The following is a 22,211-nucleotide window of genomic DNA, read 5'->3' as shown; positions in this document are numbered from 1 at the left end:
TCTTGCTGATTAAAAACACTGCTGTAAACTTTTCAAACAAAATGGTAAAATGATATTTGACACTGGAACTTCTTAGGTATTAAAAAAAAATCTTTTATAAGTAAGTGGAATTACTTTGCCATATTTGAATTCAGATGGACGCAGGGAATTCGCAATTTTTGGAGTGGTTCCTCCATTGATTACCACCACCAGCCAAGGGGATGATGGTGCAGTAAGGACATCCCGCACAAGCATTGATGCTCTGTCCAGGCTTCATGCTTTTGGTGGACAAGAAGGAAGGAACAGGAGTTCCACCCTCTAGGGCTGACTGACCCAGTGAAGCATGGGGTGACTTGAGTTGACTTGGGGTAGTTGGAATAGGGGTGATGAGAAGTTCCTCGGGGCGTTTTGTGCTGAACCTCACGTAGATTATTGAGTGAGATGATCATGCCTCTTTGTGGGTTCTGACTGTCTGTGGGGAAAGAGTGTGAGGTATGGTTGGAGTGGGGCACCAGCAATGAGATGGGTGGACCGAATTTTGGACACTAGGCAATACTATATGCTGCAGTCTTATGCCAAGTGAACAGATTAAAGCCCGACATAAAAAAGAATGGCGCCTTATTTACTAAGCTAAGGTGGAAACCTAAGGTGGAAAGCAGTGGTTAGTACAAATAACACCTACATGCTGGGTCATAGCCTCGCCCAGTGTACTCTGTCCCCTCCTGTGGAGCACCGCAAACCAACAGTATATTTATTTACAGGTGGGTTTTATTTGGGGCAAACAGGTGAAAAAATGGTCTTTTAGACCACCGCACAAAGGAGGGAAGGGATAGTTATATAAACGAGAGAGATTGGATGCGGAACAGTAGCTTAGGGTGGAGGAGGACTGGGGAAGCCTCACCAGCCGCAGAATACATTTTCATTTTAAAAATGAAAGTATGTGAGCATTGTAGATGAGGACAATAAGCGAGCATTGGCAAAGCCAATCTGTTGCACCTTTTTCAAAACAAGAAGTGAGCTATTGGTTTTGCCGGTGCTTGTCCAATTCGACAGAAGCAAAACAATATATGACAAACGGCAGTGGTTCTGCATTCTTTGTGATGTCACAACACGTGCATGCAACTGCGATCCTTTTGGAAAGGATTAACTTTTGAGAAAATTCCTTTATCCTAATTTGAATTGAGTTTGCTCAAGAAAACGCATACCAAGAATGCCACTGGTATGTCTGTCTCAAAGCACTGATGCCAATTTTACAATGGATTGCAAGTTTAATCCACTGTTGGTAGGTGAATGTAAGTTTCTCTGTAACAGTATGCATGCAGCTGGCAGGCCTTCGGCAAAAAGGTGTATTTTTTTAAATGGACTGTGAATGGGAAGTAACGAGGAATACAGCAAAGAAAATATACTTTCTCCTGGACTTTTAAAAGTCCAATACAAAAATAGTTCCATGATGTTGCCTGTGAAACTATACATGCGACTTCAGTTGGAAACATTGTAAAGAAAACATGCTCCAGAGGCTGAAATATAGAAAGAAAGCCATCAAGCAAAAAACTGAAATGAGCTAGACAAACTCCCCCAATGAACAGCAAAGGAGTTTACGAAAGCACACCATACATATGTTTTAATGTATTGGCAACAAAAGGTCTTTAACAGACAGCCATGGGTATCTGTAGGTGAGACCAAAAAAATAAGCGGAGAGACGTTCAACAACCAAAATGTCAATAACATAACAAACTTGCCTATAGGAAAGTTATGGAGATTTAACACACACGTTTCTTTTAATATTCAACTTATTGACTCAATTGAGTCTTACATGCGGTCTGACTGCTTTAGTCTAGGGATTCTTTGTCTGATTTTCCTGTAAGGTGGTTGGGCTGCCATACCATATTCTCCAGCTGTAGCTATGGACCAAATCTTGTCACTGGTGGGCATGTGTAATCTGTAATTTCAATGTTTTATGTATAACTATTATTTTCTGTGTTCCAGGTTTCCAGAGTGAATTTTATTGGTCAATCCTGAGACGGCTGACTTCGGAGTGGTATGACTTTGCTGATGTGGCTCCTTCATTCGGTCACTTTCCTCAGGACTAGTCTAAACATCTGTGCTACTGGACTAGTCTGACTGTCTCCTTCAGAATTTTGCAGCTGTAGGTTTTTAGAAAGTTTTTTATCAACTCTTTATATTTTATTGGGTGTGCAATGGCCTATTGCAATGGACTGGGCTCACTGGAAACACTTCAGAGTCAGTTGGAACTGCGACTGGTTTGCTCCGTGTGTAGCGTGAGACAGGATGAGAGCACCTTCGTCTTGCGGCCCTGGAACCACAAATGCACTGCTTTGACCCTCCTAGGCCAGAAGAAGGGCTCCAGAACTGCCCAATGGCGGGAAATCCGCCGGAGGCCGGATTACCCCATCCCAGTCAAGTATATAGTCTGCTGGTACTACCGGGCTGGCTTAGGCTGTGAAAGACACAGAAATAGATGTACGTTTGCCTGGAGTAAAGAGGAGGTTTTGGTGTGGACCCTTGAGAAAGATCTAAACTTGCACCGCAATGACCTGCGTTTAAGGCTTCTGCATCCGCAACAAAAGACTATGCAAGCATCCTTACCCACAAAGAGTATCCTTACAACCGGTTTGGAAATTCTGCAGGAGTATGGAGGTCAATTCCAGGAGATTTGTGAAACTTGCTTTTACTACAAACCCCCCAGAATCTCTCCCTGGCCACTTGTTGGGGTTTGCCAAAGCCATTCTGTTTCTGAGTGTCTGTTGGTACATGTCCTTACTGAGGAGGATCGCAAGACACATTACCGCGAGATTCGCCCTGTGCCTGCCTTGCGGCACCTGCAGCCCTGTCGGTTCATCCTGCGTGGACTGCCCTGCAGGCATGGTGCCAAGCGATGCAACTATGCACACAGTGAGGTGGAGATGATGATCTGGGAGGCAGAGCGGCAAGGAAAGATGGCACGTTCTGATTTGTTGGCGCCACCACTGAGAAACCCACTGACTGGTGAGTTGGAGGTACTGGAGGAGTCTGTGTTCTACTGTCGCGTGTGTTTGGTGACTGCTGACTCCCAGGAGAATTTTGAGCGCCACTGTGCATCACTGGAGCACACACAGATGATGTCCGATGACACGCTGACCGTGTGGGAGTACCGAAGTCCCCCATGTGGGAAGATCAGCTTTGCACTCTGTCAAAGGTGAGGTAGTAGAGAATAAAACCTCTATATTACTGTTTGTTAACAACTTATAATGATTAATTGAAATGTTGTTACCCATTAAACACTTTTCCTAGGAGTAGGCTGTCGAGAATGACTTGGTCTGAAACTAACTGCATACCTTGAAATGGGTTTTCAGATCATTCCTATGTTTTGTAGAAGGGGTGAGGACCGTCTGGCCCATTTAGAACTCTATGCATGCCCCCAGAATTGCCATTGGGTGCTTTATACTGTTTTCCAGTGGTGGTCCTGATAAGCTTGTTTTCTCCCCCCCACCCCCCCGGATTGCCACCTGCTATTCTTGAGATGCACTGCTGCATTAAATGCATCCTCTCATACTGAGCCCATTCCCTCTAAGCACATGAGCCAGATGTGTACAGTGTTTTTACTTCCGTAAACACTCCCTTTGAAAACTTTCACCGACTCCTAAAATGGGATTGCGACCACATATTGTGTTAGTATCTGGAAGAGGAATGATTTGGGTGTCCCTTCTAAATACCAAATGGGCATGTGATATATCAATATTTGGCGACTTTAATCCGATTGCAAAAAACATCAAAGTTACAAGTCCTGAGTTGTATATTATGACCCACACTGAAATAGAATTTTTACCAACCAACCTATTAGTACACAGTTCGGTTCATAAAATTCTTGACTGGATGCAAGTTTAACGTAGATGTTTACAGTCTGTAATCTATACGTATGGCCTTTTTTCTTCGTTTAAACCAAGGTTCGAATTGTTCTAAAGCAACACTCAGACTGGATGTGCTATTTTGGACTTCAGCTATTGGACCATTTCCAGTATCTATAATCTTTTGCAAATATGGCATCTCAAACTTAACCAACTGCCATTTTGCCTTCATATAGATATATCTTACCACATCCTTTCCCTGTGCCCACTTTCACTTTTTAATTTGTTTTCATTTATGTACCTAATCTGTTGTGATGCCAATTCTTATGGTTTATGAATGACCTTTCTTTACTTTCCCAATTAGTTTGTGCAGTTATATGATGCCTACAAACTATGGGGTCATAAATGGTGGATTTGCAGAAATCGAGTATTTGAAACTGACTGCTGTTTGCTGATCTTCAATATGTTTGTTTTGAGCAGCAACTGCTCGACTTTCTTGAATGTTCTTCAGTGACAATCCTTTTGAATACTCTGTTCATAGCAAACCATGGAAAATGCATTTGGTCTGGCCTTAATGTGTCCATGCGTGTCAATGCAAATAAACAAAGGCATTCACTAATTTTTTTTGCATGCGGTGCATCGAAAATACTGTTTATTATATTAATGTCTTCTTTGCCAACTTTGGGGAAAGGTAGCAAGAAAGGATTGCTATCTGTATTGAATACTTATAGGCGACAAGAAATTGAATGTAACAAAAAGCATGATGATTAATCATACTTTTCAAATGTAAAATAGTGCATTAATTCCAGTGTAAGCACTTTGGGAATGGCGGAATTATACACCAAATGTTTTGAGGTGAAAAAATAATTCTTAAATGGGTGGAGCAAAAGCCCAAATGTATATTTTCAGAATTGGGATCACTACATCTTGTGGATTGTTGCACTGTCAAGCCAAACCTTAAAAAGGAACTCACTAATCTAAGAGAGGTTGGGTTGGTTGAAGTCTTTGGCAAGGCTTGGGTGAAGCCGCTGGTTAAGGCTTTTGTAGTAATTCTACTCCACTATGTGCATTCAACACCCTCACAGACTCACACAACCGACTCTTCAGCTGACCACTTTTGTAAGCTCCCTCTTTCCCCATGCTTCAGCCACTTATCTACTTACAGCTCCACCGTCTCTCCAAATTCACAATAAATTACCTTCACAATGCATATTGTTGGCCCATTTCTGCCACTGGACAGAAAGGAGCTACTGAGCACCTAGGTGATGGCTGAGGTGGTTTGCCACTGATGTCCTGTCTCACTGTGGATCTGTAAACCAGGTCAAGTACAGATCTTTCCGAACTTTACTCCCAGGGTAGTGAGCAAGGGTGTGTGAAATGTGTGCAATTTACTTTGTTGTAATTCCTTGAAATTATGGCAAAATAATGTGATTTTGTGAAATGTAAATCCGTAAATATGTGCTGTATTTAAGGGTGACATGCTCCTTAACGTCCACTTTTGGCACAAGGACGCATTTGAACCTATGCTCCACAATCCGCCATTTGCATTCTGTTCTTCCAGTGCTTTTGTGGATTTTTTTATAGTGAACTGCACGTTTACCGTAAATATTTACTGCAAACTTTGCGTAACTACACTAAGTCGCATAAAGGCTCAATTTAGGGAATTTCACATATTGGATAATATTCTGGTAATTATGCTAGTGTAATTTAAGTTTGACCCAGGCATTTAGAGCCTTCTCTATGTGGGAAATTGAGTCCTCAATCGAAGTAGTGATCCTCGGGTGCACTGGTCCATAATGAGGTTTCAATTTCAGTTAATAAACAAGAGGCCACCTCCTGGGCAACAATTCTTCACTGAGTTTTTAGGTTTCGCCTTCGTTGGCTGCGCATGCGCAGTCTCGCTGGCGAGATTTAATGAGATTGAGGAGCTTTCACTAGCGGGCTTTAATCCCCACCCCTCCCCTCTTTCCCATTGGCCGGTGTCACCGTTCATGCTAAATGGTATGTGATGTACAGTTTTCTCTATTTCTGCCATCCCACTTGGACTGACTGACTGACCTGACTTCCTGCTGGCGTGAAAGGTTTGTTATCTTTATGGGGCGAAACAGATGGCCCCATAAAGAAGATAATAAACCTTTTACGCCAGCAGGAAGTCAGGCCAAGTCCATCCAAGTGGGACGGCAGAAATAGAGAACTCTGTCGTGGCGAGCGCTTGTTCCATTCTTCTTCTTTTTATAAATTTTTTATCCTGTGGAGGGGGCTGGGATTAAAACCAGTTCGCCACCCATGTTGTGGACATCATGTTAAGTTTTGAGACCTGATGTGATGATGTTGGCTACATCATGCGCCTTTAAACTCAGGGCTCACAGTTGGCGCGTCTCCCTGGCAGCATGATGGCATCCCAGCCAACGCGAGGCACAATAAAACATCTCCCGACTAATGATCAGGGAATATGTTTTTGTATATGAAGCACTTCGAATCCAGGGCGCATTCAGGCTTCCTAACAGGAGCTGCTACTCAACGTTAATCAATGCCGCAAAGATGACACCTTGCCGCGGCTGACGTTGACTCCGTGCTTCTGAGCCTCAAGTGCCGTCTTCTGCAGCGTGACGGTCACTGAGGCCTGCGGTTCCCCTCAGAGTACCTCAGGCGCGAGCTGCTGGGAACGGAGATGGCATGGTGCGCCCAAGCTCTGCGAGGGTGACTTTGCCGTGTGTTATTATTGAGCGAACACGTCTCCTGAGCGAGAGATTGTCCTGTGCTTTCTGAACGTCCTTGCTTTCCAACGTTCAATGTTCCCACCGCAAACAAAATGGAACTGAAGCACAGTAGCGGCTACATGCTCCACTTTGGGGGACAAAATATTTAACAACAAGGGGTGGTGAACGACAGAGTCTCTGAATTAAGCAGAATACTCTCACCCAGTCAAGAGATCAGGGCTAGATCCAACACCGTTTTTTAGCTCACTGCACCATCCCAGTTCAGAACCTGGCTATATGCAAATTAGTCTGTTCCTGTCCCAGTGCATGATGGGAACACGGCAAACCAAACTACCAAGCCAATTCTTACACTGGGAAGGAAACAAGCTTCCGGGGACAGACTGATTTGCATATAGCCAGGTTCTGAGCTGGGATGGTGCAGTGAGCTAAATAACGGTGATGGATCAAGCCCTGATCTTTGGATTGGGTAAGAGTGGTCTGCTTAATTCAGACACTCTGTCCATCACCACCCCCTTTTCTGAACCACTTTGGGGGAGGCACCCAAATTGGGGCAAACATGTTTTTCTGGGAGGCCCTTCAGACTTACTGGTCTCATCCGAGGGGTAGCAAGATTTCCTGGTGCGGCCTGCTGGTGGGCCTCACCAACCCGGGAGTCAAATCAAGCAAAAGAGCGGGTTACGTGTGATATAGCGCCGTCCGTGCGACGTACGCGCATATACACCCCTGGGTTGCTGGAATAAGTGGCCTGGCGTACACCACATCAGGAGGAGACAAGACATCCATCCCTTGTTCCCTGGGGCCACACCAGCCATGGATACAGGGCATCCCTCAGGTTTGGGAGCCATTGTTCCATGATGTGGGAGGGGAACTGTGACCCCCTGCCCCCTCCACCCTCTTTTGCTACAAGAACACAGCAACATCAGAGCCCACTGTACCCCATTTTGGGGCTGCACACAGGACAGGCGCACCGGTTGCGGAGACAGACAAACTAGACTTCGGTGTGGTTTGCGGTAGATGAGCCCCCTCCATTCTGGTCTGCCCACGTATTGCCCTGTGTTCACACCCAATGATGGAAGCTATACAGTATTGAAGGTCCATTGAGATGAAAATCTTACTGCTTGTGCCGCCCCACGTGAATGCAGTGGGGTCAGGTGGGGGTGGGTGGGGGGGGCATGGTCAGTGGTTGAGTCAAATCGGCTGGTAGCCGAGGACCACACTTTGGACCATCTCTGCCCTATGACTAAAGATAAGGGACAGTCAATAGCAAGCAAAGCACCCTAGACAAATATGCTCAGCCTGGCGGGCTCTCGACAAGATGGAGGCTTCTTGAAGTTACATTATATGGAAAAAGCATAGCAATTGCTATCATTTGTATGGGACTGTATGGCTTTCGGTGAAGCCATCACTTAAAAAGAAAAATATTTTACAAACCTGCTTGCAGGTCATTGTCAATGTAACCTAGAAGCGCCATGACAAGTTTTTGCTTTGCTTATGTGTGAGGTCGAAGCCTCATTTTTTTTATTACTTTGTTGCTGACTCTTGCATTTGGAGTTTTGAGTTGTGTATGATCCAGGTTCATTGAGAAAAAGTGATTCACAAATACAGTCTCTTCTAAATGAACTGCGTTACTCTGTGATTACCACAGTGAGGGAGAAAATGAGGGTATGTAGGTGTGTGTGCGCAAGAGGGTTCTCGTGAGCAGGTTAGAATGGAATCGCATGGTATGTTATAGGATCGTACGTTATTATTATGTGGTATGTTGTGTGATGTTATGTCTACTCTCTACTACTCGCGCTCTACTCTCTACTAACTATCTCCTACTCTCTGTCTCTACTACTCTCTCTCTCTACTCTCTCTCTGCCACTCTTGTACTACACTCTCTCTACAACTCACTACTGCTCTACTCCTCGCTCTACTCCTCGCTCTACTCCTCGCTCTACTCCTCGCTCTACTCCTCGCTCTACTCCTCGCTCTACTCCTCGCTCTACTCCTCGCTCTACTCCTCGCTCTACTCCTCTCTCTCTACTACTCTCTTTCTCTACTACTCTCTTTCTCTACTACTCTCTTTCTCTACTACTCTCTTTCTCTACTACTCTCTTTCTCTACTACTCTCTTTCTCTACTACTCCTCTCTCGCTACCACTCTCTCTCGCTACCACTCTCTCTCGCTACCACTCTCTCTCGCTACCACTCTCTCTCGCTACCACTCTCTCTCGCTACCACTCTCTCTCGCTACCACTCTCTCTCGCTACCACTCTCTACTGTCTACCTCTAGCTCTCTCTACACGCCCACATATGCATATATATTTGTGTTTGTGTGTGTGTGTGTGTATATATATATATATATATATATATATATATATATATATATATATATATCCGCATTTATATGTATGTGTATATATTTACATACATAAATATACATTTGCATATCTATATAAATACATGCATACATATGCATGTTATGTACATGAAAGTTTGGAAAACACAAATAAAAGCAAAGCTAAAATGCCACCTAATTACAAACCGAATTGCTTTAAATTAAACAAGGGCGAAACCTATTGCATTTTCAATGCTTGTTAAATATTGTTGTCTTAGAATTACAGTCCCCTCCTCCTGGGATGGAAGTGTCGTTCTACTGCTGCATAAAAAAGGTTATAGAAACTCACCTGCCAATTGCCGTCAAATCGCCCTCTTGAATACAATCTGAAAGGTTTTTACTTGGTGCTAGTTAGATCCCCTTAATGCCTGGGTAGAGAGCAGTAAGATCCTTCCACTGGAACAAACTGGCTTTAAGAAATTCCATGGCACATCAGATAATATTGCTTCTTTGCATCTCATTAATGAAAAATATGTAACCATCAAGGGCTCCTCAGTAAATGCCGCCTTTATAGACTTCTCCCCAGCCTTTTATAAGGTTGATCGGCCAACACTTGGGAAGAAGCTATCTCAACTCTGAAAAGCAATGATTAAATGTAGCAAAGTTGCTGGAATGCCCTTTTCAACCTGGCGTAAAGTTCTAATGGGAGGTAATCGGGGCCTATCCATGGATTTCCGTACAAAATAAGGTCTGAGGCCAGGATGTTTACATGCCCCTTTATTTTCTTTATATACGCACAATCTTCCCAACTTCATCGCACAAGGCATGGGTTTTGCACCAAGTATTGGAGGTCTCTCTTTCACTTGTCTGCTTTATGCAAATTATATTGTAATCTTCTATCTTACTCTGAAAGGTCTAAATTATGCCGACTATCATTACTTAAAGATCAACTCGTCGAAAAGCCAATTATTATGCTTTCAGGGGAAGCCAGTGTGTAAAAATATTAACTTCTGGCATTTGGGCTCTCGTAAACTAGAGGGAGTTAAATCCGTTTGCTTAGGTCTTTCTCCCTCAGCTTTTCCGATTTTTCCGATCATATAGCAAACGGTGTGGGTGAAGAGCTGTCTCAAGCCAAAGGGTTAGGTGCTTTTTTAGGGCTCGCTGCGAAAAGCGCGCTCTCGCAGAGAGAACTATAGCTGTTGGCTCAGCCGACAACGAGTGGAAAGTGGAGACAGGACCTGTCCGCGCGCAGCGTTCTTTCATAGGATTACGTTGGGCGCGTGACCTTCTGCCGACAGCATGGCCGAATCTGATCGAGACGCGCTCCTCGTGGAATGCAGGGGGGGTGTGCAGAGGGGCGTGCGGCGCTAGCTCACTTAATCCGCGTGCCTGGTGCTGCTTGCTCTTTTTATATGTAGTTGCATTACAACGCTTTGTTATTGCCATAAAAATACATTGTATTTATGTAGTTCTTTCGAACACCGCACGCCTGGTGCTGCTTGCTCTTTTTAGGTTTTGTGGCGTTCAACCGCGGTCTCGCCAGAGACCTATTGTCAGCGACTCAGCTTCCCAGGAGCTGGCCGCCCGCATCTTGCAAAAGGCGATTGGAGCGGGCCCGCGCGCGAGAACGCGCTCGCCGTGGCCATCTCCTGTCTCCTGGGAAGCGCAAACATACACAGGCACACTTCCCCGTGCACGCATGCTCACACACAGACACACACAGGAGCGCACATACACATACAGAGACACCCCCCCGCCGTCGCGCACACACACACACACACACACACACACACACCGCCCCTCCCCCCACCCTGCCGCCCCCCAACTAAGTCCCACTTACCGCCAATCGGGTGTTCTGTAGCCTCCGCGGGGCTCTCCCTCGGGCATGGGAGCCCCGCATCACTGTGAATTATGTCCGCCCTCCAGCGCGCTGAACATCCGAAGCCGGGGCCAATGGTCTCCGAGAACGAGGCTGACGTCACAGCAGCCCTCCCTCGCCCCCTCCTCCGACGCCGGACGACGCAGACTGCGGCTGCACGCTGAGGGGAGCCGCCATTAGAGCAGCTCTATTGATTTCTGATACACACTGGAGCCGGGCATTTACAGTTGGTGGAAAAAATGTGTGAAAAAATCCTTGCGAGAGAGGCTGAGTGGGAGTTACGTGGATTAGAGGATGTGTGTGGAAGTAAAAGCGATCCCCCAGGCCTGCTAGCCTATCGTGCTGCATTTGTCATCCCTGCCAGGGCGACATCCCCCCCCCCCACCCCCTCACCCTAAGCTTCTGCAAACGGAAGAGAGTGGGGACGCTTCTCCCGGCAGTCTGCTGGACGCCTCTTGGTTTTTTATTCACTAGTGGTGGGTGTTTTTTCCTTTTTTCCTCCATCATCCCGGAATGCGAGTTATCTTTTCAATGGAGGGTGAGGCAGCCGAGCCCCAGTTCCTGGCTGTCTGTGGCACGCGTGTTACTTGTGTTCGGTAAAAGTTGCCGCGAGGAGCTGTGCTGAGGCAGTGCATGCAGAGCAGCTGTGAACTTGAACTTGGCAGTGATTAACCTTTCCTTCGCCTTGATGCCGGTGGATGCAGCGTTTCCGCGCTCCTAGGTAGGTGTCTGACTTTTGTGCAGTTTGAAGAGCTTCTCTGCAGCAGTTTTCTTTCGTTTCCTGTGTTTCTGTTGGCTCCTGTGAAGTTAGAATATCATTGGAGTTGGGTGCTTTTGACTTTCTTATCGGCTGGGCGGTGTTTTAATTCAGGAAAGGAATTGCGCGTTTATTTTAATTCGTTTTTATTTGTATAGCCCCATAGTCTTCATGTTTGGTACGGTTTAAACATGCTGTCGTCGCAGGCAGCAGTTACTACTTGTTGGTCTCAAACAAACTTTCGCACAGAAGAAATGTCTGTAAAGTGAAATAGTTTCTCTAATTGATGTAGCCGTTTGGATGGCATCGCGGCGCTAGGCGCAGGTGAATTCAAATCAAAACATGTAATTGACCCACTCGAAAAACATTTAGGGTACTTTGTATTTAAATGATTTATTGATCTGATTTTTTTTTCAGATAACTGTAAGGTGCAACACACCTTTTTAAAGATGTTTACATAATCATAAATGCATGTATTACGAACAGCAAATGCTGTGTGTTGAAATTAAAGTTCCGCTAACAAAGATGTGCTATATGCTTTAACAAGTACCGCGCTACAGGAAGAGCAAACGCAGCATGTGAAAAGAACTTTACTTTTCAGGAGCACGTGAACAATAGCCAAGTGCTGATATCGAATTAGACATGCCTGTATGTCAATTGAGTGGAAGTGAGACCTTGTGAACACTGTTTTAAGTTGTGGTGGTGTCTCACTGAGCAGCGCCACACAACGCATTTGGCATGTGCCCGTTTCACAAAATATCAGGACATTTCGTCCAGAAGAGTGAGGAAACTAGAACAAAGCGATGCATGTCTTGCATGTACAGTCCGAGACAGCAGTTTGAATGCGTGTTTCTACATCTAAATGAAAACCCTTAATTGTTCAACACATCCTATGTTAAGTCATTGAGGTACCTTTTAGTGCTAATATAGATATCCAAGGGCCAGTTGCATGCCAAGTTTTGAGGACAACACCAGACTTTGTAATGTTTTCTATTGATATTCAATGCATGAAAATGTAATTTATGTGCATATCCTGAAATACACAAGGCCCTCGTAGACCTACGTTGGATTCCCTTATGTTATGGGATTAGTGCTGGATGGAACGGCAGGAAAAGGGTTCACATTAAGTGATGGTCGTCATTCATAGCATTGTGCTTATAGTGTATTTATGCATTTATTTAAGTGATGCTTTTTGTAAAGCACCTATAGCTCCTGAGCCTTTTTCAGACCACTTAACTGACTTGAGAAATGAATATGCTCAGTCGGTGTTTCCAATGTAGTGCCTCTCCAGAGAGTCTTCAAAATGAGGTTAGTGTGCATGCTGTACCTTAATTCCACTGGGTGTCATGTCCTCCGCCTTTTTTTTTTTTTTTTTTTTTTTTGTAACCTGTCGCCTGCCCAAGATCAGGAAGCAGGCACACCGAACCGGCACCTCCTCACCACTTCTTGTCAGCCAATAGCAACCGCCATGCCCAGCATACACAGAGAACTGCACTGCTATGGCACAGCACTACCAACTGCCTGCCTTCCTGCCCCTACACTGTTACCCAGCGGTGCAGCCACAGGACAGTGGCTACATTGCCTGTGTCTGTCCCGCAACACGTTGTTCCTGCCATGGAGGTTTCCCACAGCTGGGTGCAGTTAGGAAGTACAGGGACCCAAAGATATGTGGCATCGCAGAATGAGAACGGACGTGGTACAGGTAGGCTATTTTAAATTTATTTATTCGTATTCACTTTTATATAGCGCAAACTTTACCCGCAGGTATCGGAGCGCTTTAAATCAGCATGCTTATAACAAGCAAGACTAGCACTCTATATTACTGCCAACTTTGGTTAGCTGTTGCTTATGCGAAGCATTCGCAAACAATGTTTATATACCAATTGCAAATTAAAAAAAAAATGAATGCAAAGCATTGTCATTTACAATGCCAGTAACTCAAACTTTAATGCTGCGAGACCTATTGCATTGTAAATGCTTGTTATATTTAGTTGTATTACAACGCTTTGTTATTGCAATAAAAATACATTGTATTTAAGTAGTTCTTTCATACACGTTTCCGTTGTTTTTAACTCACTTGGTTTGACTGTATAAAATTGCTTTCACATAATTGAGCGGCCACGGGTTGTATCGACAGGTTCTGATCTACAGTGGGGCAGAGCTGTTTTTCCTCGTCATGCTCCATCCGCCCGATCCCTCTGGGGCAAGTAGCCGCAGGCACAGCTTGCAAATCTTAACAAAGCCGCGCTCTGCCTCCAGAGGCGAGCAACCCCGGAGCCGAGCGGTGCTCCTCCCCACGTGGTGCGTTACACGTTTCTATCGCTATAGCCAAGGCACGCGCCTCTCGCAGCTGGAGCAAGGGCCTCGCTCACTAGGCACAAACTCCCTCCTCCCCCCCCCCCCCCACATCAGTGAACTGGTTACCGCAGCGCCAGGCCTTTTATTTTGCTATCTTATAATTTAACACTTCGTTCACTCACCGCGCCATGCATTTATATGTATGTTGTATGTCCCCTTTACCAGATGTCAGGAAATTAGACAATTTGATACTGGGGCCGGCGGTTATCTATTCAAGCAGCATCCACGCTCTTCTGTAGAGCGGCGTGAATTCTTTTGCCCGGAGTAGGGGAAATCATAAAGAGACTCAGAAATGGCAGGTCCAATGTGCGTGGGAACATAGGGGCGCAACTAGGCTTGAACCTGGGGGGAGGGGGGTGGTACTAACACTTTAAGGATGATGGGTGGCAGGTCTAATACTTAAAGCAATAAGGCTGAAGCTATCCATACAGACGGTATGAGGGAATGTCACAGCAAACTGCATTTTAAACCTATTGGACGAAACCAGTAGGCTTAGAACAGTCATATTTCTGTGGGTTTGATCATTTACAGGCTACTAACAGTGATCTTTTTGAAAGGGGGCCGAGTGCAAACACAGCTAAAATGGAGCTGCTACAGATTGCGGTACAAAGCCCATTGGTACTGTTTTTTGAAAAGTTATTTCAAGGTGATGTTTTTAGGCAATGCATTCGCCGTTCTTTCTGTGGTAGCACAGTGCGCTCAAGCACTATTTATCAATTCAAGTACAGAAAGACGATCCTTCCAATTGCAGACTGTTAGACCTGTCTGCTTCTGGGGATACTCTAACCATTATTATTAATTTTTGTCCCCCTTAGCCTCCCAGAGTTTCTATTTTTATTTTTACATATGTCCATCAGGATTTTTCAATGCTGTCAGGGGGCTAGGTGTTCCTTGGCGATGACGCCATTTTTCCCCCATAACCTGTGAGGCCTAGTCAGGCCCCTTGAAAATCTAGGGATCTCCAGAAACCTAAAATGGTGTCCACCAACTGCCATAACGGACACTACTGGAGGACAGGCCCATAGGCTAACATTAGGGAACTTTCTAGAATCAACTAGAGACTTCTGCAGGTCTCAGGCCACCCTATATAAGGCCAGTGACCAGCAGCCATTTTGTGCTGACCCAAGAGTGGAGGAGTGAGGCAGTGGTGAGAGGAGGTGGACGCACTGAGAGCAGCTAGTTTGTCTTGGAGGCAGACAGTCACTTCAGAGGGACGTTCCCCCTTTAGCCTCTGACCAATCCCTCCCCATACATCAATTGCTGAGAAGAACAGCTACCTGAGTGTGAAGGGAGACCCTTCTTAACCTGCACCCCAGTGAAAGCTGACAGGACACTCTTACTGAAGATCATTCTCACTTCCCCCGCCCAGCGCTGCACCTACCAGCGTGAAGGAACAGCTGTGAACCCCTTGACGTGCCCTGGTGAGGTCGGGGGACTGTGGAGCCTTGTATGACCTGAGGAGCGAGGGCGCTGTGGGAGCACATCCTTCCTGTGAAGCCGGTGAGGGAAGTGACTGAGGAGGAGCAGCGGCGCTGCTTCGATTGGCTGTGGGACCCCAGGGGCACCGGCCGCGTCAATCGAAGAAAGAAGCGCTTCCGCGCATGTCCCCAGCGAGAACACTACTGTGAAGGCAGGAGGGGCCTAGGGTCGGGCAGGCCCAGAAGAGCAGCGACTCCGCGGTGAATAGCGTCCTTCCTGTGAGCGGCCGTGCAGAGGCGGGAGAAGAGCGAGCGCTTCCGCGCATGCCCGGCGGGGTAGTGCCGCCTGAGGAGAGCCGGTCGCGTCAGCAGAGGAGCGCCGCGTCGAAGCGCCAGTCATCGGACCCCTCGAAGGAGGCAGAAGCGCTGCAGCGGACGTCGTGGGAGGGGAGCCTCGGGCTGGGAAAGCCTTTCCTGTCTTCCCCCGTCAGCCCGACTGCTTCCAGACTCCATCGCCGCCGCGCGGAAGGGACACACCCGCTAAAACGCCTTCAAACCCCCAAGTAAGCCGGGTAGAGAGGGAGCGGGAGGCGGCAGCGCCGATTGCCTAAGAACCGGGACAGCGGGGCTAAGCCCCAGGAGATTAACTGTTTAGCACCAGGAAACCTGACTTGAGGAAGTGGGCTAGTGACCCGCCCAGCCCACGGCAAAATAATTAATAATTAGCACAGAGGAGAGAGGAGAAAGGTGTGCAGGGGACAACAGGGTTCCTGAAACAAAACCCTTATAGCCTATTGGTAATTGAGAGAGTAGATCCTCCACCAGAAAGGTGTAGCCTGTATTTAATTAGAGGGGAGCCTTGTTAATTCTACTGTGTCTTCCTTTTAGCTACTTACCTGGTGGGTTATGCTGTGAAGATCTACATCCAGTAGAGGTCTGTTGAGTTGAGCAGATACCTAAGAGCTGTGGGGTAATGTACTTGGTTAAGAGTTGTTTAAAGACATATTGAAATTCCAGACTGCACTTTCCTTTCTGTAAACATATAGTAGTGAGGTGTATTGTGACCTGAACAACAACTGACCACAAATGTAACCTTGATTCTTATAATCTGACCGGGAAAAATATAGAAGTGTGATTTGAGATTCATGAACAAGGTGTAAATTAATTGTGTATTATTCCTGTCTAAAAGCAGATCAAGAAAAGAACTTTATTTTTATAAAAGGTAACAGTATTTTTCCAAACATTGGTGTTGTGTCTTTTATTTTTGTGGTTCATCACTGAGTTACTGTGAGTGAGACTTGTAAGCACTTAACCAACGCCTTGAGTTAGCTGTAGCCACTACTGTGCCAAGCTACCATATGTAGACTTGGATATTCTAGGTCCAACACAGACTAAAAGGATATTTTTCAGTCTGCCCAATAGAACACTGTAACGTGTGCATGTTTGAGGCCACACAAGTGGCATGGCTGATGACGTCGGTGGCCCCTGCTGCGCGAGCTCGGTGATGAACAGCTTCTTGGGACCATTGGAGATCTCTTGGGGGGCGTTGAACACCCCAAGAGCCCCCTGCACGTGCGGGAAGCCTCTCGATTCACGTGCCACGCGCGCTGCCCCGGATCCTGTGCGCTGGCTGGGCCTTCCCACTTAATGATAACTTGGGGCGCAGACAGCTGGTGCATCACTGGGGGTGCAGAAACAGCTGCCCTCCCTCCTTCCTACCCTCTGCCCAGGTCTCCTCTTTGGGGTCGGAGGTCAGCCTGGTGGACTCTGTCCCGCTCCATCTGCACCAGAGATTTGCAGGTGGCCAAAGCCCTGCGCGACGGAGAACGGGTCCCACTGCCCCCCCTCCCCTCCCACGGGAGCCCCAGATATCATTAAAGTGGTGTCTGCCCCCGCAGCATCCTGCACACTGCGCCCACCTCCCCTTGAGCCAACCCATGAATCTGTGTTAGCTACGCAACGGCTGATTTAGCTTAACTGTGGGTATCCGAAGTCTTTTGGCTGCAAAAAAAATATTTATACATAATACCTAAAAATAAGAACACAAGAATGTTGGCTTGGATTTTTTAAACCTCTTCTGTGCTGAAGACAACGGTTCTCCTTCCAAAATTGTTCTGGGCTCAGCCAGGAATGTGCCAGTGCAACTGGCCTCTTGGAGTTCATGGGCATGTAGAGTTCAGCTGGTTCCTGCCGAGGATTCCCTGGCTTCATCTTTAGAGGCCCGGAGGTCCCAGGGTTAAGAAGGGACCTCGAGTCCCCAGGACCAGGAGATGGCTGCTGCTAGCTGCACCAAGAGCACACGGTGCGACATTCCATTTTGGTTTCCAAGAGGCACTGGTTCCAGAGAATTAAAAGCAAGACGTGAAGTACTCGGGCTATTGAAGTGGGCAACATCTGCACATGTTTATGGCCTATTATTGACTTTAAAGCCAAGCTAAATTATAGTTTGTAACCCATAATTACACCGGATTATTCCTGGTTCTTGTGCTTGTAACAGCGAGTCTGAATGATATGATATGATATGATACGGTTTTTATAGAGCGCGACTTACACTCCAAGGAGCATCTTGGCGCTAGTGGTAAAGGTGTCACAGAGGAGGGGAGAAAGGAAATGTGCTGGCGACTAGGAGGGGGAGGGGGGAAGGGGGCTGACTGAGATGTGTTAGGTTAAATTAGTTTTAAGACGAGGGTGTCAGATGCATTAAAAATCCAGGTTTTGAGAGCCTTGCGAAACAGGTTTTCTGAAGGGATCAGACGCATCTGGGAGGGGAGTTTGTTCCAGGCTCTAGCTCCCAAAAAACCTAGAGATTTTCCACCTTTGGTTGAGAGCCTGAATCTGGGGACCACCAGTAGGTTCAGGTTGGAGGACCTGAGCGATCGAGAGGGGGTGTATTTTCCAAACCTTTGCGACAGGTAGGAGGGACCCGACTGGTGGTAGGCTCTGAAGGTGATAAGTAGGATTTTAAATAGTACTCTCTTATGAATGGGCAGCCAGTGTAGGGTTCTGAGTGCTGCTGAGGCAGATGACTTCCTGGGCAGCCTCAGTACTAGGCGGGCTGCGGTGTTCTGCACCATTTGCAGTTTATGCAGGACACTTTTGTTGGAACCTGCGTAGATGCTATTGCAGTAATCCAGGCGGGATGTGATGAGGGCTACTGCTATTGTCTTCCTGGCCGTCAGGGGGAGGAGGTCGAAGAACCTTCTCAGGCCCTTGATGATGTTAAAGCAGGACCCTGCCACGGTACCTGCTTGTTGCTTGAAAGAGAGGGCTTCGTCAAACTTAATCCCAAGGTTGCGGGCTGATTTGATTGTTTGGCGGGACCTCAGCATCTTGGGGCCACCACTGTTTCGGGCAAAAAAGGTTGTCCTGACCAAAGGGGAGGATTTCCGTTTTCCCTGAGTTACACTTGAGGTGGTGAGTTCTCATCCATTCAAAAGTGGCGGTGAGACAGTCTCTCAGATTCTCTTCAGCTGAGGTAGTGTTGTCTTGAACAAGGATGAGCTGAGTGTCATCAGCGTACGATATTGTGCTGATGTTGAAGGAGGTGATGAGCTCTATCAAGGGGGTCATATACAAGTTGAAAAGAATTGGGCTTAGGCTAGAGCCCTGTGGCACCCCTGTATTGAGTGCCTTCTCGTCTGACCGATAGTTCCCCAGTATGGTGACTTGTTTCCTATGGCTAAGGAAGTTTTTTAGCCAGTTTATGAATGAATCATGCTACTTTAAATCTATCTAATTTTTCATACGTGGTGTTTCAACTTACGAGATTTGTGAAATAATAGTCTTTTATTATATCTCCTTGATGCTTCCCGCCGCCCCCCAGCGCCTCATGCGCGTCATAGACCCATTGCCATCAGAAGCCCAGCGCCGATTAAAAACATTTTCTTATACACAGTTTCGTTTGTTTTTCAGTGTTCCATAAAATTGATTGCACCGACTGTAAAAAAAAAAAAGCACATTTGCCAGATTTGCTTACAGGAAATGTGCAATTTGTTTTATGTAACAGACTGTTATGATTCCTAATAGCTAATGGGCCAAGCACTAAATCAATTTTCTCTCATTTAGATGTGGTGCCCCAGCAGCTACAATTGTGTCTTTTCATTGGCATTATTAAAATATACACACGCACGGGTAACGAGTACAAACGAAACTGGCCACGCACCTGCTCTCTGAAAGCACAGTGTGGAGAGGCTGTCAACAGGGGGGCCTCAGTACACCAGTCTATCTCAGTCCGAGGCCGGGACAACCTCGGTCGGAGTCAGGCGCCGTCTTCTCTGGCAGGGCAGACTCTTGCTCCCTATCCCCAAACTCGCCTCGAGCACCCGAACAATGGGACAGTCTCGCTCTACACTCCCTCCCTCGCCCCGCACTCACTCCCTCCCTCGCCCCGCACTCCCTCCCTCCCTCGCCCCGCACTCCCTCCCTCCCTCGCCCCGCCCTCCCTCGCCCCGCCCTCCCTCCCTCCCTCGCCCTCCCTCCCTCCCTCGCCCCGCACTCACTCCCTCCCTCCCTCGCCCCGCACTCCCTCCCTCCCTCGCCCCGCACTCCCTCCCTCCCTCCCTCCCTCGCCCCGCACTCCCTCCCTCGCCCCGCACTCCCTCCTTCCCTCGCCCCGCACTCCCTCCTTCCCTCGCCCCGCACTCCCTCCTTCCCTCGCCCCGCACTCCCTCCTTCCCTCGCCCCGCACTCCCTCCCTCCCTCGCCCCGCACTCCATCCCTCGCCCCACACTCATCCCTCGCCCCACATTGCTTAATATTTTGCAACAGCTATCATCTTGCAAATTGTATGCGGTGGAGCTAATAAATGTGTCAGCCTGTTTTTTTTTTTTTATTATAATAATTCCTATTTGTGAAGCACAAACATATCACCCTTATGGGTTTCAAGGTGCCCGAGCTGTCACATAGATGAAGTGAGCTATTGTTCAGTCACATGATGCTGAGCTGCAGCCTGGGATAGAACTGCAAGCCCGCACTCCGGAGTCAGCTGCTCTGGCTGCTGCACTACACCTCTCCCGAAGGTCGGATTCTATGGCGCCTGTCCTCTTTCAGTATCTTGGCGACAACTGCAGCTCGAAGACTAGAGTTTGTGATCAAACGTTTTTTTGGACAAGGTTTGGTAGGAGTGATACAATGAGCTTCTTGTTTGTTACAAAGCAATGTTTAGTTACTAAGACACTTATATATAAGGAGATTTTTGATTTGACGAGAGAAACTCTATTTTTAAAACCTTTTTAAGTATGCGCTTGAACAACTGGAGTTGGATCAAAATGTGATTCCTTTTTTATTGCCAACACAACTAAAAGCATGCTTAAAACATGTCTCTATAAAATTAAGTCAACGTTTGGATACTGATTTTTGTAGTCAAAAATATATATTACGTTTTAGTACAATCCGCTATTAAAGACCTCGACCATATTTGGCATGGAATTTGCCTCATGCGGTTAGGCGTTTTTGCACTTTGCTAAGACTAAACATGATTCCATTAAATGTTTTAACTTCTAAATGGGGTGCTATTTCTAATGTTTGTAATCTATGTCAACGTAGAATCCAGGATCTGAACATTTCTTATTTGTTTGTCCAGCCCTATTGTTATATCTATAAAAGTTGCTGAGGCCTTTTTTATGACGTTTTTGCAATTGTTCTATAATCCTCCTAATGGAATGTTCTGCTTCCAAATTTTAACTATTTAAATAAAAAATAAAAATTGTATTGGACATTATAATATGAATCTTTGGCCTACCGATCTGTTAATCTTTGATGGCTCAAATTGTGGGTAGCACTTAATTTCGTTTAAAGATCCATTTCCTATCTGTTTTATATGCTATTTGTGGACCTCCTAGGAGTTCCAAAACCTAAAATAGAAACTGAGGCTTCTCTGGGCAGTGTTGTAGGGGGCATGAACTCAGAACTTCATTTCCAAACCACCGACTAAAATTATTGTCCAGGATAGTGCTAATCTTTTTAGTAAAATAATGTACTTTAATCACATTGTATTACTCACTACCTCGCAGCACAATTGCAGGGATGCAATAAAGGGTTGAAATCCTGTTTGAGTCTAGGACGGTGCTACACTCTTCTGTAGTCCCCACCCCCACTAACTGAGTTCCTCAGTTTTGTGAACCCTGGTGTCTAATCAGGAAGAGATCTCTGGCTTGGTACATGTGCGGTCACTCATCACACTCTAGCATAATGTGGCCAGCAGTTTAGTTTGCTTTTCCTTCAGTATGATGTCAGCATGGTAGAAGCCTTAGTTTGCACAGCAAGCTTCCACACCATCTCAGTTTCCCTTTGGGACATACTCTCCTGCACCACAGTTGCCTGCTTTTGTTAGTTGTGGTCCTGGTAGATGTTGGATGGACACATGCAGTGGTCCTGCTCTAGCTGTCAGATTGGAGCTGTGGAGGCCATGGCAGAAAGGTCTCTGGAAACATCAAGACTGCTGCGATGTTGGCTTCTGGCAGCTTCCTGTCTTCGGCAGGTGCAGCCTCCCAAGGCCAGGGATCAGAGCAACGTTATTTCAGTGTGTGCAACTTCCGGGCTTATCTCAACTTCGTAGATGGTCTTGGCAGTTGTAGACTCTGGCCTAACCAGGGTGCATATGGTTTAAGCACACATAGGCTCCAGGCTGCGCCCGTCATTCAGCTTCTGGGCAGTGAAAGAAGGCTTGATGTGGTTCCCAATTTAGAAGGCTTGAAGCGGTTTACAATGCGAACAGTTTGGGGGTGCCTGGAACCCCTTCAACACATGGTCACTTGCAACTGCTTGCTCTTCCAATATGCCACACTGTAAACACTCTGGGCTTCTCCCCCTGGACAGTCTCTCTCCCTGCAGGGCGAGGCATATTCCTTTGCTCTCTCAACAAGGAGGCTTTTAGGCAAACCCTCAGTCCACCAGCAGAAAGTGTTTTTCTCGGGTGATGTCCCCTCCTCTCTGGGA

General features: G+C 46.7%; 1 protein-coding gene across 2 annotated transcripts in view; it reads left to right on the top strand.

The window, feature by feature from the left end:
* The window catches only part of HELZ2 (helicase with zinc finger 2), a 163,974-nt gene that overhangs the window by 5,084 nt on the left and 136,679 nt on the right, over positions 1 to 22,211 (top strand). For both annotated transcript variants that reach the window (XM_086932742.1, XM_086932741.1), the window contains exon 2: positions 1,966 to 3,175. In XM_086932742.1, coding sequence (XP_086788868.1) covers positions 2,178 to 3,175 — 998 coding nt within the window. In that variant the 5' untranslated portion in view covers positions 1,966 to 2,177. The remainder of the gene's footprint in view (positions 1 to 1,965; positions 3,176 to 22,211) is intronic.

Source organism: Lissotriton vulgaris, chromosome 7 (assembly GCF_964263255.1).
Source record: "Lissotriton vulgaris chromosome 7, aLisVul1.2, whole genome shotgun sequence".
Taxonomy (NCBI): domain Eukaryota; kingdom Metazoa; phylum Chordata; class Amphibia; order Caudata; family Salamandridae; genus Lissotriton; species Lissotriton vulgaris.
The sequence above is the reverse complement of the archived record's forward strand: the minus strand, read 5'-3'. Positions and strand labels throughout refer to the sequence as shown.